Source organism: Pimephales promelas, chromosome 2 (genome assembly GCF_988280905.1).
Source record: "Pimephales promelas chromosome 2, fPimPro1.hap1.1, whole genome shotgun sequence".
Lineage (NCBI taxonomy): Eukaryota > Metazoa > Chordata > Actinopteri > Cypriniformes > Leuciscidae > Pimephales > Pimephales promelas.
Genome location: NC_142770.1, coordinates 14,632,650 through 14,653,049, shown reverse-complemented (window position 1 = coordinate 14,653,049; position 20,400 = coordinate 14,632,650). Strand labels below are relative to the sequence as shown.

Sequence of the window (20,400 nt, the reverse complement as noted above, 5' to 3'; positions counted from 1 at the left end):
GAACTTGAACTCAGGTAATGGTGACTCGACTTGGACTCGTCTCGGACTATTCTTTGGTGACTCGGACTTGGAGTCGGACTCGAACACTAGGACTCGAGAATCAACTTGGACTTGAACTCAGGTAATGGTGACTCGACTCGGACTCTTCTTTGGTGACTCGGACTTGGACTCGAACACTAGAACTCGAGACTTGACTCGGACTTGAACTCGGGTAATGGTGACTCGACTCGGACTCTTCTTTGGTGACTCGGACTCGAACACTAGGACTCGAGACTTGACTCGAACTTGAACTCAGGTAATGGTGACTCGACTTGGACTCGACTCGGACTCTTCTTTGGTGACTCGGACTTGGACTCGGACTCGAACACTAGGACTCGGGACTCAACTTGGACTTGAACTCAGGTACTGGTGTCTCGACTTGGACTCGATACGGACTCTTCTTTGGTGACTTGGACTTCGAGTCGGACTCGAACACTAGGACTCGAGACTCGACTCGGACTCGACAGTTGGTGACTCGACTACAACACTGATTGTCTTATTACCGAATAAACTGTCAAATTTGATTTATATTGCATGTTTAGTTCATGATACCTTTGCTGTACGTATGCAAGACTGTATGCTGTGACCGGTTACCAAACGACATGGTTACCAAAACTGTAGACATGTTACGAAAGATTTTTATATAGAACAAATGATGTTCTTTTGAACTTTACATTCATCAAATAATCCCGAAAAAATGCATCACTGTTTCCACAAAAATATTAAGCAGCTCAATGATTTTCAAAATTAATAATAATAATAAATGTTTCTTGACCTAAGCATTATGCTAGAATGATTTCTGAAGGATCATGCGACACTGAAGACTGGAATAATGATGCTAAAAATACAGCTTTGCCATCACAGAAATAAATGGCATTTAAAAACAATTTTAAATCAGAAAAAGTTGTTTTAAATTGTAATAATATATATTTTGCAATATTACTGTTTACTGTATTTTTGATCAAATAAACGCAGCCTTGGTGAGAGTAAAAGACTCCTTTCAAGAAATAGTCCTCTTAAATGCATATACCATAAACTTTAAGTTTAAACTACTGTCTCTTTAAGCTAGTGCTTGAAATACAGCAAACTCGTCTTGAGCATCCTTAGTTAAACATACATTTTTGACTAATTAATATTCAGTATCGACCGATAAAATCAGAAATATCAGCAAACAAATGTTCAAAATATATTTTGCATCCATAATATAAAGATTATCCTGGCATTATCTAATTGCCCTCTGTCAGATTCATTGAGATGTTTTTCACCGCTTGTATGCCGTAATCATCCTAAGCATGTGTGCATCTTGAAAGTCTCCCCAAATGTTTGTTTCCCCATGAGCCTCCTGCTGTACTCACAAACTTCAGATGTTTTCCATTGCTGTTACTTCAAATGAAAAGGGAAGGAAAGTTTATTGAGGGGTTTCAATCTAGAGCCTGCATCAGATTATAGGCAAACCCAGAGCCCTTCACATCCATGGTCACTGCTTTAAACCTACCAGGACTCCATGCTGAGCTTTTGGAACACATTTTCATCTTAAGACCCTTAATATCCTTAAACTGTAGGCTCCGAATAGTCAGTTGAGCTGTTTGCCTGCTTAAGATATAAAGTAAATTGTTGATGTTCTGGCTTAACGAAGATTGCATGCGTCTATGAAAAGCCTGTGCCGCCAACATAGTTATTTATTTATTTGTTTGTTTATTGCCTGCAGCATTTCAAGAAACAAAAACGGCTGATTCCCGAGAAGACAGTATGGAAGTACTTTGTTCAGCTGTGTAGTGCACTGGAGCACATGCACTCCCGCCGCGTCATGCACAGAGGTACACACAAATCCAGTGACATGAACACAAACACACAGACTTTCAAGGGCAGCACATATTCTACATTTCTGTGACATTTGATTGTATTCTCTACCTTTTAATTTTGTGTCTTCTTTTTTCTATTGTCAAGTGTGTAGCTACGTATGTTGAAACACACAAATTTGACTGACCGACATGAACCCACTGCGAAATATGCATAGGAAAATCTTTCAGATTTTTGAGATTGCGTGGATGCCTATTAAGATTACTTTTTGATTTTTGCCCACAAAAAATCCGCTGAACAACAGTATATATGAGAGTTGCTTCTGTACCTTTAAGAACTATCTATGTAAATGATTGTGTTATAATTGGCTGACTGCCACAAACTCACACTGATGTTAATCAGGAAGGACTGATTTGATAAAGTTGCTAAAAACTTGATAGATTTTGATACATAAATAAGTCAATGCGCTTGTGGAGAAGCAAAATAATGTTGACTAGTCATTGGGTTGTCTGAATAACAAGTTGTTCAGTATAAGAAATAACTTATCAAAAGAAATAGTAAGAAATAGTAAGAAATAACTTATCAAATTAAAGTCTGCATGAAACAGATGTTGCGATACTCTTTCCCTACTGTGACGTATATCCGAGTGAAATAGCTTCTCAAACAAGAAAAAATGTTGGACGGGACTTGATTTTGTCCATCGGGAAACTGAGTATTTGCTATTGCTGTGATCTTGTGAGTGACCGGTTTCATGGTTACTTTAAGGAACTCTCTTTAATTAGACTTATTTTAGGTTCATCTGAACCCAATCATACAGATTCCTTAAGGTTGAATTCCCATAAGATGCATCCTTGTGTTGCTAGACAGAGTGACACTGAAAACTACAGAAATACCACTAATCAAATATTCAGTTGTTGGATGACTAGTCGAACATAATGATATATCACTAATTGGGGCATCATTGACACCACACTACATCATCCTTGTGTTTTATTGCATATTGTGAAAAAAAACCTTCTCATCTGCTTCTCATCAGCTCTGAGACGAGACTCTAAGGTCTTTGCTATGCACAAGCTTGACCAGACACACTGCCGAGCGCATTGCATCATCCTTTTGCCATTTGAAAACAAGCAAGATGACGCAAGCGTCCATAGCGACCTGAGACTGTCTTCCCCAGTTCCCATGTATTTATGCAACACTTGTCGAAGTATTGTAACATACGAGACTCGTGTGAGTGTATGTTTTCGGTAAAGGTTACAGCAGGCCATGGGTTTGCATTCAGATCCTTTCCCTTGTTGATTGTAAACTCCTGCGGCGGGATATTTCACAGCGCTGGCAGTCAGTTCAGATCTTGTTCTTAAGCACCTGGCCTGTATGAATGTTGGAAAATGGTTAATGTTGGATTTGTTACTGTTGGAAAAGTTCACGTCCAGAGGTGTCTGACATCAAACACGAGCACATGGTTCCTGCGCCGCCGTGTCCCGGCCGGTGTCTTTGAAAGTAATTTGAGCCAAGATGAGGCTAATTGTAACCTTTCTTAAACTTTTCCTAACATTTATATAGGCCGTTTTTGTTTGCTTTGTGGATCTGAATGATATGTTTCTTCTGTCTGACTGGTGTGACTCTGTTTAACATTAACAGGATCAACAGGTCCCTGCTGATGGTTTGCAGATTTTTAGCAGAATTTGAATGCTTGTTTTCACACTTGCAGTTTAGGACTCGTAAATAAGGAGTTGGTGGAAAAAATGCTGTGTTGCTACTGAAAGTTTTATTATTATTGATCATGCATTTTTATGCCTTGAAAACATAAATGTTTGCTTATCTGTAATGTTTTACTTTGTCGTTGCACATTGATTTGCTGATTTGAAGAGATCATGTTATCTAGCTGTGAGATTATTGAAACCGAAATTTTATTTATTGATTTACTTAAAATTTGTATCACTTCTACCTTGTTGCAAATTCTGGAAAAAAATAAATGGAAGAGAGAAATATTAATTAGTATGGTAATGTGTTTTCTAAAAATATATATTTTTTAAATACAAATAATTATATAATATTTTTATATAGTATTGGTCAATGGACCCTGGGTTGTTGTTATTTTATTATATTTATATAGTGTAAAATAACAGTACAAATATCCATTTTTCTTAAAAAATAGAAAATACATCGCAAAAATGAAAATTAAGGGGGAAAAAATTCCCCCGTTTGGTCACATAAGATCAGAGCTACTCAGGAAAGATCAATTATGATCTTATGAAATGTTTTATTAAGAAAATGAAAACATAATCTTGTAATTTGAGCCAAATTGGGGCGTTACGGTACACAAAACTGGCAGTTCGGTATGTACCTCAGTTTTGACGTCACGGTTTGTATAGCACAGAAGGGGGGAACTAAACATAAATTGTTTCTAAAAATATTGTCATTTTTTTCAACTTCCTATCAGAGTACAGTGCTTCCGGCTCAATTAACCTTCATTTTGCCATATTTAAAAGTCCAGAAATTGTAAAAAAAGGTTACAGATTAATGATGGTCAGTCACTTACTCACATTTACTCCCTCCACAGACATTAAACCAGCTAATGTCTTCATCACAGCCACTGGGGTGGTGAAACTGGGCGATCTGGGCCTGGGACGCTTCTTCAGTTCCAAAACAACCGCAGCTCATTCTCTAGGTAAGTGCTCCTCCCTACAACCACCTTGTCTGTTTCATTATGTCCTTTGTGGAAAATGGAAAAACGAGGATGCATCCTTGAAACTTGAATGCATCAGAAAGGACCTTTAATTACTCAGTAGGTCCCGGATGCGTTTCATTAGGGCTGACTGCTAGCAGAACCATGTGTCTTATAAAAAAGCGCCTTTCCGACGGCCCCTGGGGCCAGTTGAGAGCAAAGCGTGCCAGTGGCTGTATCCATTTCATTGAGCAGTTTGGCCTTTCCTGTTGCCTCGACCTCACGTCCGCGCTCCACACGTATGATGTCTGGATGAGTTCAGGATCTTCAATCCCTAACGATGCTAGGCTAGGGCACCCTATGGTGACACAGCAACTTTTGGCGAAGTTGCCCGAGGTGGTGCAGGTTTTAACACGCCGTATATTTCAGATGACCTGTTGTTTAAAATCTCATTTCAAGAGTATACAAATTTGTTAACAGCTTGTCTTCTGCTTTATAGACAGTGGTATTGCTAAAAAAGGTTGTTTTTTTTTCACTATCAAGGTCTGACTTTTTGCTACATTTTAGTATAAAATATCTTAAATCACATTTCTATTGTCTTATCCACTTTGATTCACTTGGCTTTTGGATACACTAGTTTTGAGAGTCAATTATTTATTCATTGATTTTAATTGCACTGTTAAATAGGGGTGTAACGGTACACAAAACTAATGGTTTGGTATGTACCTCGGTTTTGACGGTTAAAACTAAACAAAATTGCTTTTTCTTTTTTATTAAACAGTAGTTTACTGAACAAACTCTGTCTTAAAATAAATTCAGTTATAATTAAAAGTTTATTGTATGCAGTAAACTATATAGGGGCCCCTTACTTGCATATTACTATAATATTAAAGGTTAATAACAAAGGCTAAACTATTATTCTAAATTCAATCGTGATTTATTTTAATTTTTTATAATAATCAACTTTCAAATAACTAATTGCATGCAAACATGTAGACCACAAAACGCAGTTTTTGCATTAACTTCTAAATGTAATTAGTATATGTTTTTACTCCAATTCGCAGTTGAAATATAAAAATTTACACTCTGGCTGTCGGATATTTTAAACGCATTAAATAATCAAGACCTCACTAACGGGTTAAGTAAAATATCATTAATACAGGCTAATATAGTGCATATAAAAGAGAAAAGAACAAGCTGTGGATTCTGAATGACTTGCCTGAGGTAAATGTAATGCTACGTGGGATATTGTTAACAAGCTGTTTTACTGATGTCTTTCCGCCATTGAAACACTGAGCGATTACACAAGATATAATATCAGTTTCAGTAAGTTGTCTGTACTGTATCTTTAAACATACCTTCAGATGTTCATTCAAGTTTATTAGGAAGAGATGATCGCATTCACTCTGCAGATTAAACTGAGGTGCCTATACAGTGATCTGTCACACACCACGCTAAAGAGCGTCAAAACGGCATTTATTTGAATTTGGTGATAAAATGGGCATAATTTGAAAAATTACACTTTGTTTCTTATATAGAAGGAAACAAAACGCGGAGCTTATTGAGATTAAACGGTGGCGGTTAGGCTACAACGAAACACATAAGACACAATTGACATAAGTGAGGTCAACCTTAACATTGGGCCAGAGATGGTCGGGGTGCGTTCGGTACGCCATGAGAGTATCGCGATACGCGAATCATGGTTTTTTGGTTCGGTTTGAATATCGTTACACTCTTAATGTTAAATATAACCTTTAAAAAATATCTCAAAATGAATTTCTATTTTTTTCATCTTGTACATTTATAATTTGTAACACTTAAACAATTGGTTTTAGTTCTTATTTTTTATTTTAGACAAAATATTATAAAATAATAAAGAACTCAAACCGTATCTAGGGATCCAAGTGTCAGATATGCCTTAGCATTATGCTAGTAAGTTTTGGTGGGTCATGTCAAACTCATATTTTATTTAGAAAATGTACAAATGTACTTAGTATTAATATTATCATAATTTTTATCTAATTAAGCTTGTTGGACTTTTAAATTTTAATTCTGCATTTATAATTATTGGGCTATTGCTGACAGGTTACAGTAAACAACACAATTAGCACACCAGAATAGATTTTAACTATTGTCTTGTGTTCACAAACTACTAAATGAAACTAAATGCATGATGTATAGGTAAACTATGCATCTGTGTGTAGGAGTATAAAATGGTGTTTTATGTCAGTGTGATGAGTATGATGTTGATACGAATTAGAAAAAAAACACTGAAGATGTTTTGCAAGTGTCTAGAAATAACCTTAAGTTCGCAGCATGTCTTGCATTGCATACCTCCAGCATTCACCTTCACTGAAAACAACACGGTGAGTCAGGAAACGCATGGCTTCTGAAAACCTGAACTCACAGCGCCCTCTACAGGATGCTTGTCTTCCTCATCTCAGAATGAGCTACAATCTCGGCAAGGGCTTAATCAGGGCTGTCCTTAATCATGTCTTAATGGCGCCTGCGTCACCTGGGAACCGACCACATCATCCATTCGCACCTGCTCCTGGGGCCGGTGCCACACCATATCATTTACACACTGCCATGTTAGGGATCCCTAACAAGGCTTTTTTAGGACCCCGACATGATTTATAACCGTTAATGCATTGGTGTATGATACCACCGCAGTTGTACTTGTCTTTTGTGGAGTTATCTACCTAGCTACTTCCCTACCTACTTCTTTATTTATCCGAGCGCCTGAAATTCTTCTCTCGGGATGTTTTAGTATTGACAGTCGGAATGTACAAACGTGCATAGACACCCAGGTAGGTACAGCACCCGTGTGCGTGTGTGCGCGCGAGAAAGAGAGAGACTCCTGCGGTTCTCTGTCACCTGTCCCGTAGGCTCAGGCTCTCCATTCGAAGGCTGAAGGTTGAACCGTAGCAGGGTATGAAATTCATGAGTGTCTACATGGCAGGTTAAATTCACCCATGGGCAAAGAGACCTTCGATCTGTGTCTCCCTCTGGGGCGAGCAGACCAAAGCTTCCCGTTCTCTCTCGCTCCTCGCTCCCCCTTCTTTCGCTTCTCTCCCTGCATGGGGGCGGTTTAGGGTGGAGGGTGCAGGGTTGCTTCGGTACGGTTTGGGGGTTGACAGTTCAGCCTGTAATGAGAAAAACCACCACGGTAGATCTCTGGGATGCACGTTGGATGGAGGTCCGGGAAGTGCCGTTCCACGGCTGTCAATTCGTCTCTTAAGAAGCCGATCCCTAGCCTTTTAACTCCGTCTCCGAGTGGCTCTGCAGCCCACAGATACAAACAAAGCGGAAGACTGAAAGAAAGGAAGATAGCTCATCTATACTTTTCCTGCCAGAGGCTTCCTAGCCTTTAAATTAAGCGGGGTAATGAGCTGAAAGGGAGGCTTTTTAAGAGGAAATAAGAACAAAAGAAAGTCTGGGAGAGAAATAACAGGTATAATGGATAATTAAAATAAGGAAAAGCAAGCTAATCCTGAACCCTCGTATTCTGCAGTTAACGCAGAGAGCATGTTAATTAGCGTCTCATCCGAGGGTTTTCAGGTGATGGGGAGATCTGTTCTGACTCATAGGTCTGAGGAGTTGACGGGGCCAAGCGGATTTTTCTTTTAATCCCTCACTTCGCAACGTTTACACTTGTGTTTTTTTTTTGGTAATTAAGCATATTTGTGGATTTCTGTGTAAGTAGCGTACCGTTGAGAGTCTGCGGTAATCTCTTCTCTCTGTTTTGCCGTACGAAGAAGGATCTTGGCCCATTTCTCATGCATTGTAATGTCGTAATTCATAATAATGCGAATGAATCCCAATGCGACTTGATTTATTTGCATGACTAAGTAATGCACTCTTAATTTGACGTGTTCTCTGAGAAGTTGTTCTGTAGCTCTTGGCTATTATAAAACTATTAGCACGAAAGAAGAGCCTTTTCAAGTCTCTAATGATGGATGTCGATGCACTCCTTTGAAAGCACAAATTTGATGACCAATATTTTTTTTGTTGTTTTTAGTTACGCATGTGATGGTCAATTTCTATGTTGTGTTTCAAGGTTATTCTTTTTTTCACACCTCAAAAAATGTAAAGTAGTTTAATAGCTTTAATAACTTTTCAAAATGGCAAATCGTAAGTTCATTCTCGCATAAAGTGTCAATTTTTTTCCAAAATATAATATAAAAAATCCAGAGTAACCCACTATAGCAACCAATAGCGTGCGTTTGAGGGATATCTGTTTGTTGTGGCAGTCAAATGGGTGGAGTGTTTGGAAACCGGTTTAAAAACATTTGTAATCTTTCTTTTTTTGCAATTCTATTTTTCTAAATTCACTTCAGCTTCAATGATATATTTAGAAATTCACAACACAATATATTTTTACCATATTGGTTATCAAACAATATGAGAGGTTTGTTGGATTTTTCTTATTTAAATGTGCATGCTTTTACACTTCGATTACCTTGATATCATGTTTTACTTGGTTAATCTTTAAATACATAAATCACCCCTAGGTATAAATGCAAATTTATGACGATTGAAATCAATAATATTGACCAATCAGATCCCACCGATGCCGTTTGGAATTTATCATAGGCCGACTCTCACCATCTGTTTGACTCTACTTTTATAAAAGAAAATGCTTTTAACGTAGGTCTGTTTGACACACTGGTTGCATCATGGGCGAGACAGTGGGAGGGAAGGGCCACGTTTTCACTTTCAGTGTTTCAACCTCAGCCCCAATACCCTCCCAAACATTCTGACGCTGTTCGGTGTCGAGACGTTTCGCTTTGGCTCTTGTTCTCGCCACCTGAGACTTCTTAGCGGTTTGTCAGATCTGAGCTGTTTGTGCCAAGGCTAAACTTTCATAAACTACGAGCATTTGTCAGAATGTTTTTTTTTTTACTCTATTCTTTTTTTTTCTTCTTTACCCCTCCCCCTCTTTCTATCATCAATCTTTCACGGTGGATGGCTGGTTGGCCACAGTCACTGAGCAGTAAAGAGCTTGTCACGGCTTCAGGGAGTACAGCGCAGGGAGTTTGACTGGCCTCTTGGGTCCCGCTCTTCTGCCTGATGGCTATTAGTCACTGCCAATTACCCACAATTCTTTGCAGGGCCACAGACTAAGCGACCTGACGCTCTGCTCAGTCTCCCGTCTGTCACGGTGCAATTCTCAATGCCTTCCAACATGTGCGACATCATGGCATGTAATTTGTGTTTACCTCTGGCAGGTTTCCCAAACATTTCCAATGTCTTCCATTGGTTGAGCAAACGGATAGTTCCACCCCCTACTCACTCTACTGGTAATACAAATGACCAAGACCATTATACAAATGGCAAGACCAAACCAGTATGCGTTGGTGGTTAGCTGTCATGCATGAGCCCCATGCTACAGTGTGAAATCATCAGATAGGACCTCGATTTTCCTTTGGCAGAACTGGTAAAGCCATCGAAGACTGTTTTGGTACAGTGGCTGTTTGAGGTTTATCGAATTTCAAAGACAATCCAACTTACAAGAGTGGAGAAAGTAAAAAACACGAGTGAATTGATTAAAGTTTCATTTGGCCGTGTTGAATGGCTTCTGTTGTGAATCATTGAGGTTCTTTTAAAATGAGAGGTGAATGAGAGATTTTAAATCTGCTCGAATGTAAGCTGAGATTTTCATTCCCCAAAACACACTTGCAATCTTAAAACAGCCATGAACATTTACAGCGCTAGTCTCCGGCTGTAAAAGTTGTTATACTTCTAATATGAACATCAAACTACTACTGTTCCCAAATTATACTGGTTTTGTTCATGTTAAAGTAACATCATACATTGAATGCTGTTTAATTTCATTGCCATTTAGAACTGTATGCGGCATGTGCCGATTCGCTGCTCAAGAAACATTTCCTATTATTATCAATGTTAAACAAACAGTTGTGCTGATTAATTTTTGTCATGATTATTTGACAAATAATTGAATGCAAAAAAACATCTTTTATTTTGTAACATTATAAAGGTCTCATTGCGAAATAAAAGTATGAATTTCTTTTAAAACTGACCCGTATGTAGTGTACAAACTGTTATAATGTATTTTCCTCCACACTGTACACACGCATCGCTGAGTTTGTTGTTAGTAACCTCTCTTTAGTCATCTAAAACTCCTCAGTCTGAAACCTTTGTCAATGAAGCATCCATGGATGAACTCCTCGCATAGCAAACCAGACAGCCTAACTCTCTCTCTCTCTCTCTGACTGTCTCTATCTGTCTTTTTTTCTGTTCCAGTGGGCACCCCATATTACATGTCTCCCGAGCGAATACACGAAAACGGATATAACTTCAAATCTGACATCTGGTCGCTAGGCTGCCTGCTCTATGAGGTAAGGTATAGAAACCCATCCCATCACTCCCCCTTCCTCCGTTTATACACCCCAGCCCTCCCTAACTCTCCCTTTCTCTTCTCAAGCTTTTGCCAGCACCGTTCGTCTCCTTTTGTGAGACGCAATCCTACACCTCGCGGTCGGTCATGAAAATAACAATATGGTTTTGTACTCTGAGGTAACTGGCCTCTGCGTAGGATACCTGGAGTATGTTCCCAAGCTGATGAGGAAATTTGAATGACATTTACATGTGTTTTAAATAACATGCAGCGCTCTTGCGATAAAATGATACTGCCTGCTTTGATTATGCTTTAATAGCATACGCTTCTCGAAGACACAGCGGACCAGGATCCATTAGACTCGGAGCAGCAGTTTTCTCTGCAGCCCTTAGTCTAAATTGAAGATGAAGTTGCAAGGAGGTCAACCGTGTTTTGGGGCCTTAAAAGGACAGTTCACCCAAAAATAAAAGTTCTCTCATTAACTTGCCCTCATTTTGTTCCAAATCCGTATTGCACTCTGAAAATACATGAAGGGTATATTTTTGAAGAACATCCTTACTTAACAACATACAAATATAACACAAGTCATCCATTTCACTGTATTCTCAGGCTTCTTATGTCATATGATAAACTTAAATTTAAGTTATTTGTTAATAATCTTGGTCTCCAGTCAGGTTTAGCAATGATTGAATCAATGATTCACAGTTGAAGTTGAGAACCAAATCAGCCTGTTGATGAATGAATCATTTATGTATTTCGTCAATTGGACCAATGGATTTATAAAAAAGATTTGACTCACAAGAATGATTCATTTGTGAATTACACATCACTACTTCTTACCTCCATAAATGAACCAAGAAGAGCTACAATGGTTAAGATTTACAGTGTATAACTACAGATTTTGGTCTGTTGAGAAGATTGCAAAGCTTTGGAATTGTGTGAACCATGTGCTTTTTTGTCATTTTGAATCTTTAAACCATTATATCAAGAATGCTCAAGGTAAAAGTTATTATTGATAATTTGATACTTTGATTCAGATTAAAATTCAACAAGAATTCGATCAACAATTAATTGATTTTTTATTTAAATGCTTTAATAGCAGTGGTTCTCAAACGTTTTGACGAGACAATATTCCAAGGTCCTTCTTTTCTAGGTTGATGTGTACCTCTGGTACTTCTTTAGTAATAAAAATATATAAAACTATTTTATAGGATTCTTAAATTACTTGTTCAGACTAGTTTAGACGGTAACTGGTTTCATTATTTAGAAAAAAAGCGGCCTGTATTTTCTTTCGAAATTCTCTTTTTTTGCTCAATGAAAAAGTATGTCTTTTGAAATGACTTGAAGGTGAGTAAATAAGAAATAATTAATATTTTTTGGGGATCTATCCTTTTAAACATCAGACCTTGCGAAATTCGTATCCCTGTTCAAAAGTGGGCATTTTATTTTTTGGCTCTGGTTTCATTGTAACCTGGTGACTGGGGCCACCTGGAATGGATAGCAGCAATCCATAAATGACACAATGCTCGATCCCGTGGGATGCACTGGCTACCAAAAACTGATGTATAAACACGCAAGCAGGCGCAAATTCACACTTGCACGGTGTGGAAATAGATACATTGTTAGTCCCGTTCTATCCCTTCAATCCCCTGAGTGTGTTTTTTCTCCACTTTGTCTTTTTGCCTCTTTTTTTGTGGATGGGGGGCTGGGGGGGGGTTGGGGCTAACCAGTAGCTACACCTCCCAAAGTGCCTGGGGCTGTAAAAAACAACCATCTGAGTTCACCACTGCATGGAGACAGTGTTTCTTGGCAGTAATTAGTCTCCCATAATGCACCAGGCCCATCAGTGTGATCAGTCCGTCCTGCTTCGCAGTGGCCATGGGTCAGCCAAGTGCTGGGAGAAGGCAAACGGGTAACAGTTGTGATCTCTTAAGCTTCTGTTAAAGCCTGTTCCAGGCTCAGCCTCGAACAGATCGGGGCTGTTGCCCCATGGTAAAAGAAGACTTTCATCTTTTCCCACTTCCAGCAGGTCACGTGACCTGGAGGGGGCGGGGAGCTTTGAGGTGATGAATTTACATCTGTTTGAGTGACAGATCTGATGATCGGCAAACCCGTCGGCAGTTGCTGTGATGTTACTTTATAGCAGTTTTTTTTTTTTTTTAGAACAATGACTTTGGAGTCTTTTTTTGCTATCATGAAGTTTTCATTTGATTTTTCATCTTTTTGCTATTTACTAATGGGAGACCATTTTTATTTACTATTGTATATATTGCATTTTATATACCTTGCATTTTAATTATAAAATAAAATAAAATATTTTATAATCAAATGACATTTTTTTCATTTTCTACTGATTTGTTTTATTTATTTAGAAAAAAATACATTTAAATTTTTGTAAATGATTATTCAAATTTTCGAGGAGTCACAACTTTTTACAACCTGAACTAATAACAAGTTTGTTAAATCTTAATAACCTTTGAAGCAGGTTTTTAAAAACGGTTTTATTCTATATTTTGATGTCAGGATAGCTGTATCTCTATTTTGCCTTTATTTTTTTATTTTTTTTGCTTAAATTTTTGCCTTTATTTCTCCCAAAAAAATCCAAATTTAATTATAATTCAGAAACCAAAAACAAGCTCACAGTGGAGATGTAATCAAACCATTGTTTGTGTGAAATTCATTTTTAATGTATGTTTAGGGCTGCCTCGCAACTAAAGATTTTTCTAGTTGACTGGACTGGTAGTCGTTTATTGAAGCGAATAGTCGACTAATCACATGTTTACGATGTTAATTTAATTACTATATATTACTATTATTATATATATATATATATATAGCAATGATTATGAATGTGTCGGGGGGGAAATACAGCAAGGAGAATTTCTAAACATTTTAATAATTTATGAAACTAGTGTTTTCTGAGTCAGTGTCGGCTGTAAAAGTTGATGCTGACTTGTCATCTCTGCAGAATAGTGGTTTAACACAGTAACATTTCATAATTTGATTTGGATTTGAATTTAGTTTTTTTAAAGTAGAAATTGCAAGCTTTCGATAGACATATTTGTTGTTTTGAAGTTTCGGTTCATTTTTTTTTTTTTTTTTTTTTGACCTACTCCAGAAAGCAGTTCTCGGAGTCTGAGATGGCAGCAACCACATCTGTTTTTTTTTTTTTTTTTCAACCGCACAACTTCTTTTGTTATAGTGAGTTTGCTCAAATAAAAGTAGACTCTTTACAGTTTGGAATTTGGAGTATTACTCTTATATGTATGACCAGAAATGATTTGAAGCATTTTAAGTTATTTTTTGCTATTTGCCACTTTCTGTGGAGTTTTTTTAGTTTTTTCTGCAGTTAATTAAAATTTGTCAGACTAAGCCTCTTTGTCGACTAATGTTTAGTGGACTATTAGAGGGCAAGCCAAGTAGTTCTTGAATTATTTCATAGATGGGACAAAAAGATATTGCATCATATCATTGACCCAGGTATCGTACATATACACCCATATACTTTGTGGCCAGTTTTATAATTTATGTGTGTGTGTGTGTGTGTGTAAACATTGTCTTAGTAGACAATTGAAAGCTATCTGCAGTGCTCCATTGCAGTGCTGAACTGCTGAATTGTTAATTTGCTGACTTGTGCCATCTTCCATTGATCCTCATTGATCTATTTTGTGTGAAAGGTCTATATGTGCGCTTGTAATTCCTTTTATTCTGAGAGCATGAATCTTTTAGTCGATCTGTTATGGTGGATTCGAAGGGGGTGAGGGGCGGTGGAAGCCGTTGAGGTTGCGAGACCTCGATTGAAAATCATCAATATCTGTGCATTGTATTCCTCCATATGCATCTCCTATTCCGTTTGATGCCGAAACACTTGGTTGGAGCTCATTTGGTCAGCTGATGGGGCTTGCTGGCCATCCTGTGATGAATAGGAGGGGTTCAGGACAAGGCCAGAGTTGGGGTTGACTCCCAAATGGCCTTCACGGCAGACGGGACACGTGCTCCCCATGGCGCATCGGTCAATAGCACTGCACTGTACACCACGGTCCATCTGCATTATTGACAGCTCTCTGCAATATGGAGAAAATGTGTGGTTTTGTGGTAGTTGGAAGAATTGAGTCATTTGATCTGTTTGGGTGTTCGTTGGGTAATATTTTGGCTATTCAACAAAGTAGCCAATAAAAGTTTTTAGTAGACTGGACGCTAACTACTATTGAACTTACCAAGTTTTTGCAGTCCTTCTCTTCAATTACTTCCTGAATAGGTCAACAGTGAGCTGGCTCTGTTGCTGATAATTTTTAGCATCATGTTTTGCTATTAATAGCATACAATACAATACAAATATATACATATGCAAACAGGTAACGCAGTTTAACAGGTTGTTAAAGCTGCTGTCCATAATTTTTTAATAAACATAACAGCATGCGTCTTGTGGAAGAAGATTGTAGCCGGAGCTACTTCTCTCTGTTTGTCTATGACGAGACACGCAGGTCCTGTGCTCCTCCGTAGCGGTCCAGACTTGAACCAGTTAAAATAGTCTGAATATAAACACTTATTAAAGGTGGACCGTAGTGATTCAGGATAAGACCAAAACACAGTTTGCAAAATGGATTCATGTACTCGCTTATATAATTTTTGCTAATTTTGAACACAAAAAAGTTACAGACTGCAGCTTTAAGGCCCGTACACACCGGGACGAATATCAGCGCGCGTTATTCGTCAGCGTTTTACAACGCGTTTTTTGTGTTCACACCCAAGCAATTTTCGCTGACGATGAGGCGAGTGAACATGCAAATTCATTCCCTGACATTAGATGGTGCCCATTTGCTCTGCAATACCAATCCACCCAGTTCTCGTTTATCAAGATGTTTGTAGTCACTGTTGCGTTTGTCATATAGTTTGTCGCGTTTGTAATATGTCATACAGTAGCTCTACATTCATCTTGCCTTGCATCTTCCTGGCTGTGTAGTGTAGACGCCGACGCGTATATCTTCTTCGACGTTGCATATGTGTGCGCGGCAAGACCGTTTTGTGTTTGAGCGCCCCCAAGTTGTGTTTTACTGTAACTTCAGAAGCTCCAAACATGTTAGCAAAAGCGCAAATCTCATTGGTCGGATAGTTTTTGACGCTGTGCGTCAAACTAAAATAACGAACCCAAGGCGTTTTTTTCTTTTTAAAATGACGCTTTTACGCGTCGGTGTGAACACTCACATTGGCGCCCATTGTTTAGTCATGAGGCGTTAAACGTCGGTGAATAACGCGCGTGAAATTCGTCCCGGTGTGAACATGCCTTTAAACTAAGAGACCATTTTGCAACAGTTTAGTGAATTAATTCTTGAAAGAATCATTGTTTTTGAGTTATTTTTTTTAAGTGAACAAATTGTTCTCATTCCCTTAACTCTTTCCCCGCCAGCGTTTTAAAAAAAAGTTGCCAGCCACCGCCAGGGTTTTTGACGATTTTCGCTAAATTTAAATGCCCCCGCTGAATATTTTCTTCCATGAATATATGAAGATGATATATATAAAAATAAAGATCTGAGCCTCTGCTTTTAGGCAAAAAAAACGTTTTTATTTTATCTTCATCTGTTCTTTTTTTATTGCCTCTTGAACAGAGGTAGGTTTTGTCAAAAACACAACATTTTGGACAAAAAACTGAGAAAAAGGTATTTTTATCAAACAAGTGCATTTAAAAGCAGAATACATTCAGATGTTGTTTCCTTCATATATAAAACTTTCCAAAATAAATTAAAAACATAAAATAAATGTAAAATATATCAAATTTCCCAGGATGTAAGGGAAATGTAACTTTTGCAATAAAACTTCTGCCTCTGCCTCTCTGTGTTCTACCTGTGAATAATGAATAATTGGAATTACAATAAACAGGCCTAGACACACACACACACACACACACACACACACACACACACACACACACAAATACATATTACAATGTGGTAAATGTGCACAAAGAGAGAAATAATTTGACAATTACACCTTCATATTTAGACAGCCACACATAAATGCCTGCACACACACATACATATTATAGTGTCATAATATTATACGATCTATCTGCGGCACGTCCATGGCTAGCATGAACATGTGCATCTCTCTCACTGACTACTTCGTCCCGATCAGATTCAGAATTATCAAATAAAGAGTGATCGGACTCCGAGTCCATTAACCTCCAGTACTTCAGCCATATAACTCTGCATTGTCTGTCTGATACATTCTCACTACTCCACTGTTTGAGACGATTGCAATCTGTTTCTCTAAACAAAGAGTTGCGCAATCATTCAGGACATGCGCGCGGGTCTTCCTTACCGTATACCACCTAAAACACGGATACCCGGAAAATTCCGTGTTTGGCGCAGATGCGTTTTTTCATTAAACACGGAAAATTCCGTGTTTGGCGGGGAAAGAGTTAAGTATTTAACATTTATGGATATTTTGATTTAGCTTTAATCTTAAATTTTTTCAGTGTTCTCTTTAATTTTAGTTTAGTTTACCGTTTTCTGACGCCCCTTCCTAGATTTGTATATGGAAATTGTAATAAAATAAGACTTGTTTATTTTAATGAGTCATTTGGATGAATCAATCAATGACCAAATCTTTCTGTGAAAAGATTCGAATGATTTTATTAGCTGAGATTAATCATAATCAGTGATTTCACCTTTTAGTTGACTCCAATTTAACCTTGAATCAGACCACACATTTTCTATATTTTCCTTCCCCCAACCACCAAGACCATTTCCTGTGGCTATATTAGCCTATGATCTCCTAACCCATCCTTAGAGCACTCGTACAATTGGTTTTGGTGTTGGGTTTTATGATGCTGAAAATGAAAGGATCGTCTCAAGCTACCCCGATGGCCCTTTCTGTGTCCTTGCCGTGTCCGCCCTGCGCCATCTCCACTCTCTATTAAAGACAGACCGAGTTCATATTGGTAGATCTCTGCACTTACAATCTGGCTCGGCCTTTTGAAGTCCTCTTAAAACTCTTCTTAATAGCCGTTCTCGAAGGTGTTTCGGATTTATGTTGGCATAAATAACAGGCAGAGACCATTGCATCTCCCTTCATCGCAAAAACACAAGGCCAGTTTTCCTGCTCCAGGTTTTACAATTAAAACTGTGAAGTCACATCTTCATTTACGACCATGTGTTTTGAGTAGAACATCGGAGATGAGAACCGAATCTGCTAAGTGACGTCGAGCGTTAAAAGCGAGCAGATTAGCATGCACACGGTGCAAGAGGACTGTTGAATTTTTGATTCATGTAATGCTAATGATATTCTTTCATTAAATAAGAATGCTTAGTCCGTAGTTGGCGGGTTGCAGCATCAGAGCTCAGGAAGTTTATATATTCAAGTATTTTTGCAGATTGTTTTGGGAAGTGTTATCCCACACCTGAATAGTAAACATCCATCAAGACGTTTGAGCTAATTAAACCCTCCCCGAATCCTATTCAAATATAGATTACCCAGTATACCTTGGTGTCTTCTCACCACAGATCTCAGATTTTAATTTGATAGCTTAGTGAATTAATTTGCCCCAACCGTGTACTGCTGCAGAATACTCATGTTCTTTTAAGGCGCTTTGAGAGAGCGGCATACGTGAACGCCAGGATCTCAGAAGAACTCTTAACATTCTGATGAGCAGCCGCACCCATGTTTTGCTAATGATGCATAAAACCAAGAAGCGTTGCACACTCATTCAGAAAATTTACAAACAACACGTGTCCAACTTTTTGGAGTGATCGCGCTACTAAAAGGAGAGGGGATTTTTCACTTCTCATTTGTTCAAGAGAAAAAACCCGGAGAGCTTAAACATCAATGTGTGTGTAGGTTAGGCGTTTGTACAAGTCAGTTTGTGGCGTCAGACGGGGACTTTTCAAGTCGCAGAATATGGATTCATATTTAATTGTGTTCCTTCCTTATGCCTGCACTTCCATTTGATTAATATATCATTAAAAAGAGTGCGAGAAGGATGAGCAACATGAAATAATGATGGTTTTCTCACACTTGAACATGACTCTTTTCATATGCTACACCCTCCTCTGTGGCTCCTGAGAGCCAGGACTTTCTCTGGGACTTTAATTGGCATGCAAAGAATTCAACAAAGTACAGAGATCAATAATAAAACAATGGTCTCCTTGAGACATTCTCTCTGAATTCTGATGCGATAAGCTAGTATTTATTTTCATGTTATGGCTGATCAAAGGCTGATATTAAAATTGGATACTATTTTGTCAAAATAAATATAAAAAATAAAACCGATGAAATGTTACACGCGAATTTAGGCATCATGACATGATGTATGTTTTGAAAAATGGATATTTATTCAAAGATTACATTTACTAACGCTTCACTTTCACTTAATATATATGAATATAAATGTAGTGTAAAAGTGTAAAATGAGCAAACACAATTGGGCCATTCCACCGAGTGGGTGACATTTGACTTTTTCGACATTGAATCTAATCCTACGCATATTTAACTATTCAAAATGTGTATTGGTCAATCTCAGGCAACTTTATTTATTTTTTTATAAGGTTTAAGCAGAATATGAACGCATGTTTTCTCAATCCTGTTACCGAAAATCATGTGTCATTTTAAAAGCAAGTTTAGAAGTGTTTATTTTAAAGAAATTGTTGGTTATATGTTCAAAAAATTTATATTTGTGAAAATAAAATCACTATTAATGCAAGGTGTATTTTGATTAAAAAAACACAAAGGCTTTTTTTTCCATTTTAAAGACAACCCGAAGCCTCAAGCTTATATTTTTTTTAGAATTAATTCATTAAATAATTGTATAAATTATGGGCCAAACAAAAATTGTTAAAAATAGTGGTTTAATTTTATTTATTTTTTTAGAAAAAGAAAAATAGTAACAGGACTGAAAGTAACAGGATTGAGTTTTTAAGTAAAAAGTTATCAAATAAATGGCATATGGCCACATAGCATTGATGCTAATAGCGTGAGGACACTGAGCCGTTTCTAGTGCCTTACCAAAAGTTCATATTTTTAAAATAAAAAAATTAAATCTAAGAAAAAGATTAGGTAACAGGACTGTATGTTGAGATTGACCTTCTCATTCATAGTTACAATTTCATCAAATATACAGAAATTAAAATGAGAGGAGTTACTTATAGTCGCCCCATTGCCTTCAGAAGATCCAGATGATGCAGTTTACTGTTGAAAATGTGTCTTGTGGAATATTCTACGTTTTTCAGAGGGTAACAGGACTGAGTGAAAACCCGGAGACATGACTAAAATGTGTATTTTATCTAAAATATTATTATATTTTTTCTTTCTTCATTTTAAAGCAGTTTGGATATAAAGTCACACAACAATGCAAAAAAAATCAGATTTCTGAAGGATTTTAATCATAATATTTCATGGTAAAGTTTAGAGAGAGAGTTGGGACGTGCAGAAAATGCTATTTTTTTAGTGTTCTGTGTCGTTTTTATTAATGTTTTTAATTATACGTTTTAAATTTGTAGTTAGTTTAATGTGCATGACATTTTGCTTACTAATAAAA

General features: G+C 37.6%; 1 protein-coding gene across 1 annotated transcript in view; it reads left to right on the top strand.

Annotated features, from left to right (window-relative positions):
* nek7 (NIMA-related kinase 7) overlaps positions 1-20,400 on the top strand; it is a 67,115-nt gene that overhangs the window by 38,409 nt on the left and 8,306 nt on the right. The window contains exons 6-8 of the mRNA XM_039668727.2: positions 1,748-1,856; positions 4,403-4,510; positions 10,775-10,869. Of these exons, the coding sequence (XP_039524661.1) occupies positions 1,748-1,856; positions 4,403-4,510; positions 10,775-10,869 (312 nt within the window). The remainder of the gene's footprint in view (positions 1-1,747; positions 1,857-4,402; positions 4,511-10,774; positions 10,870-20,400) is intronic.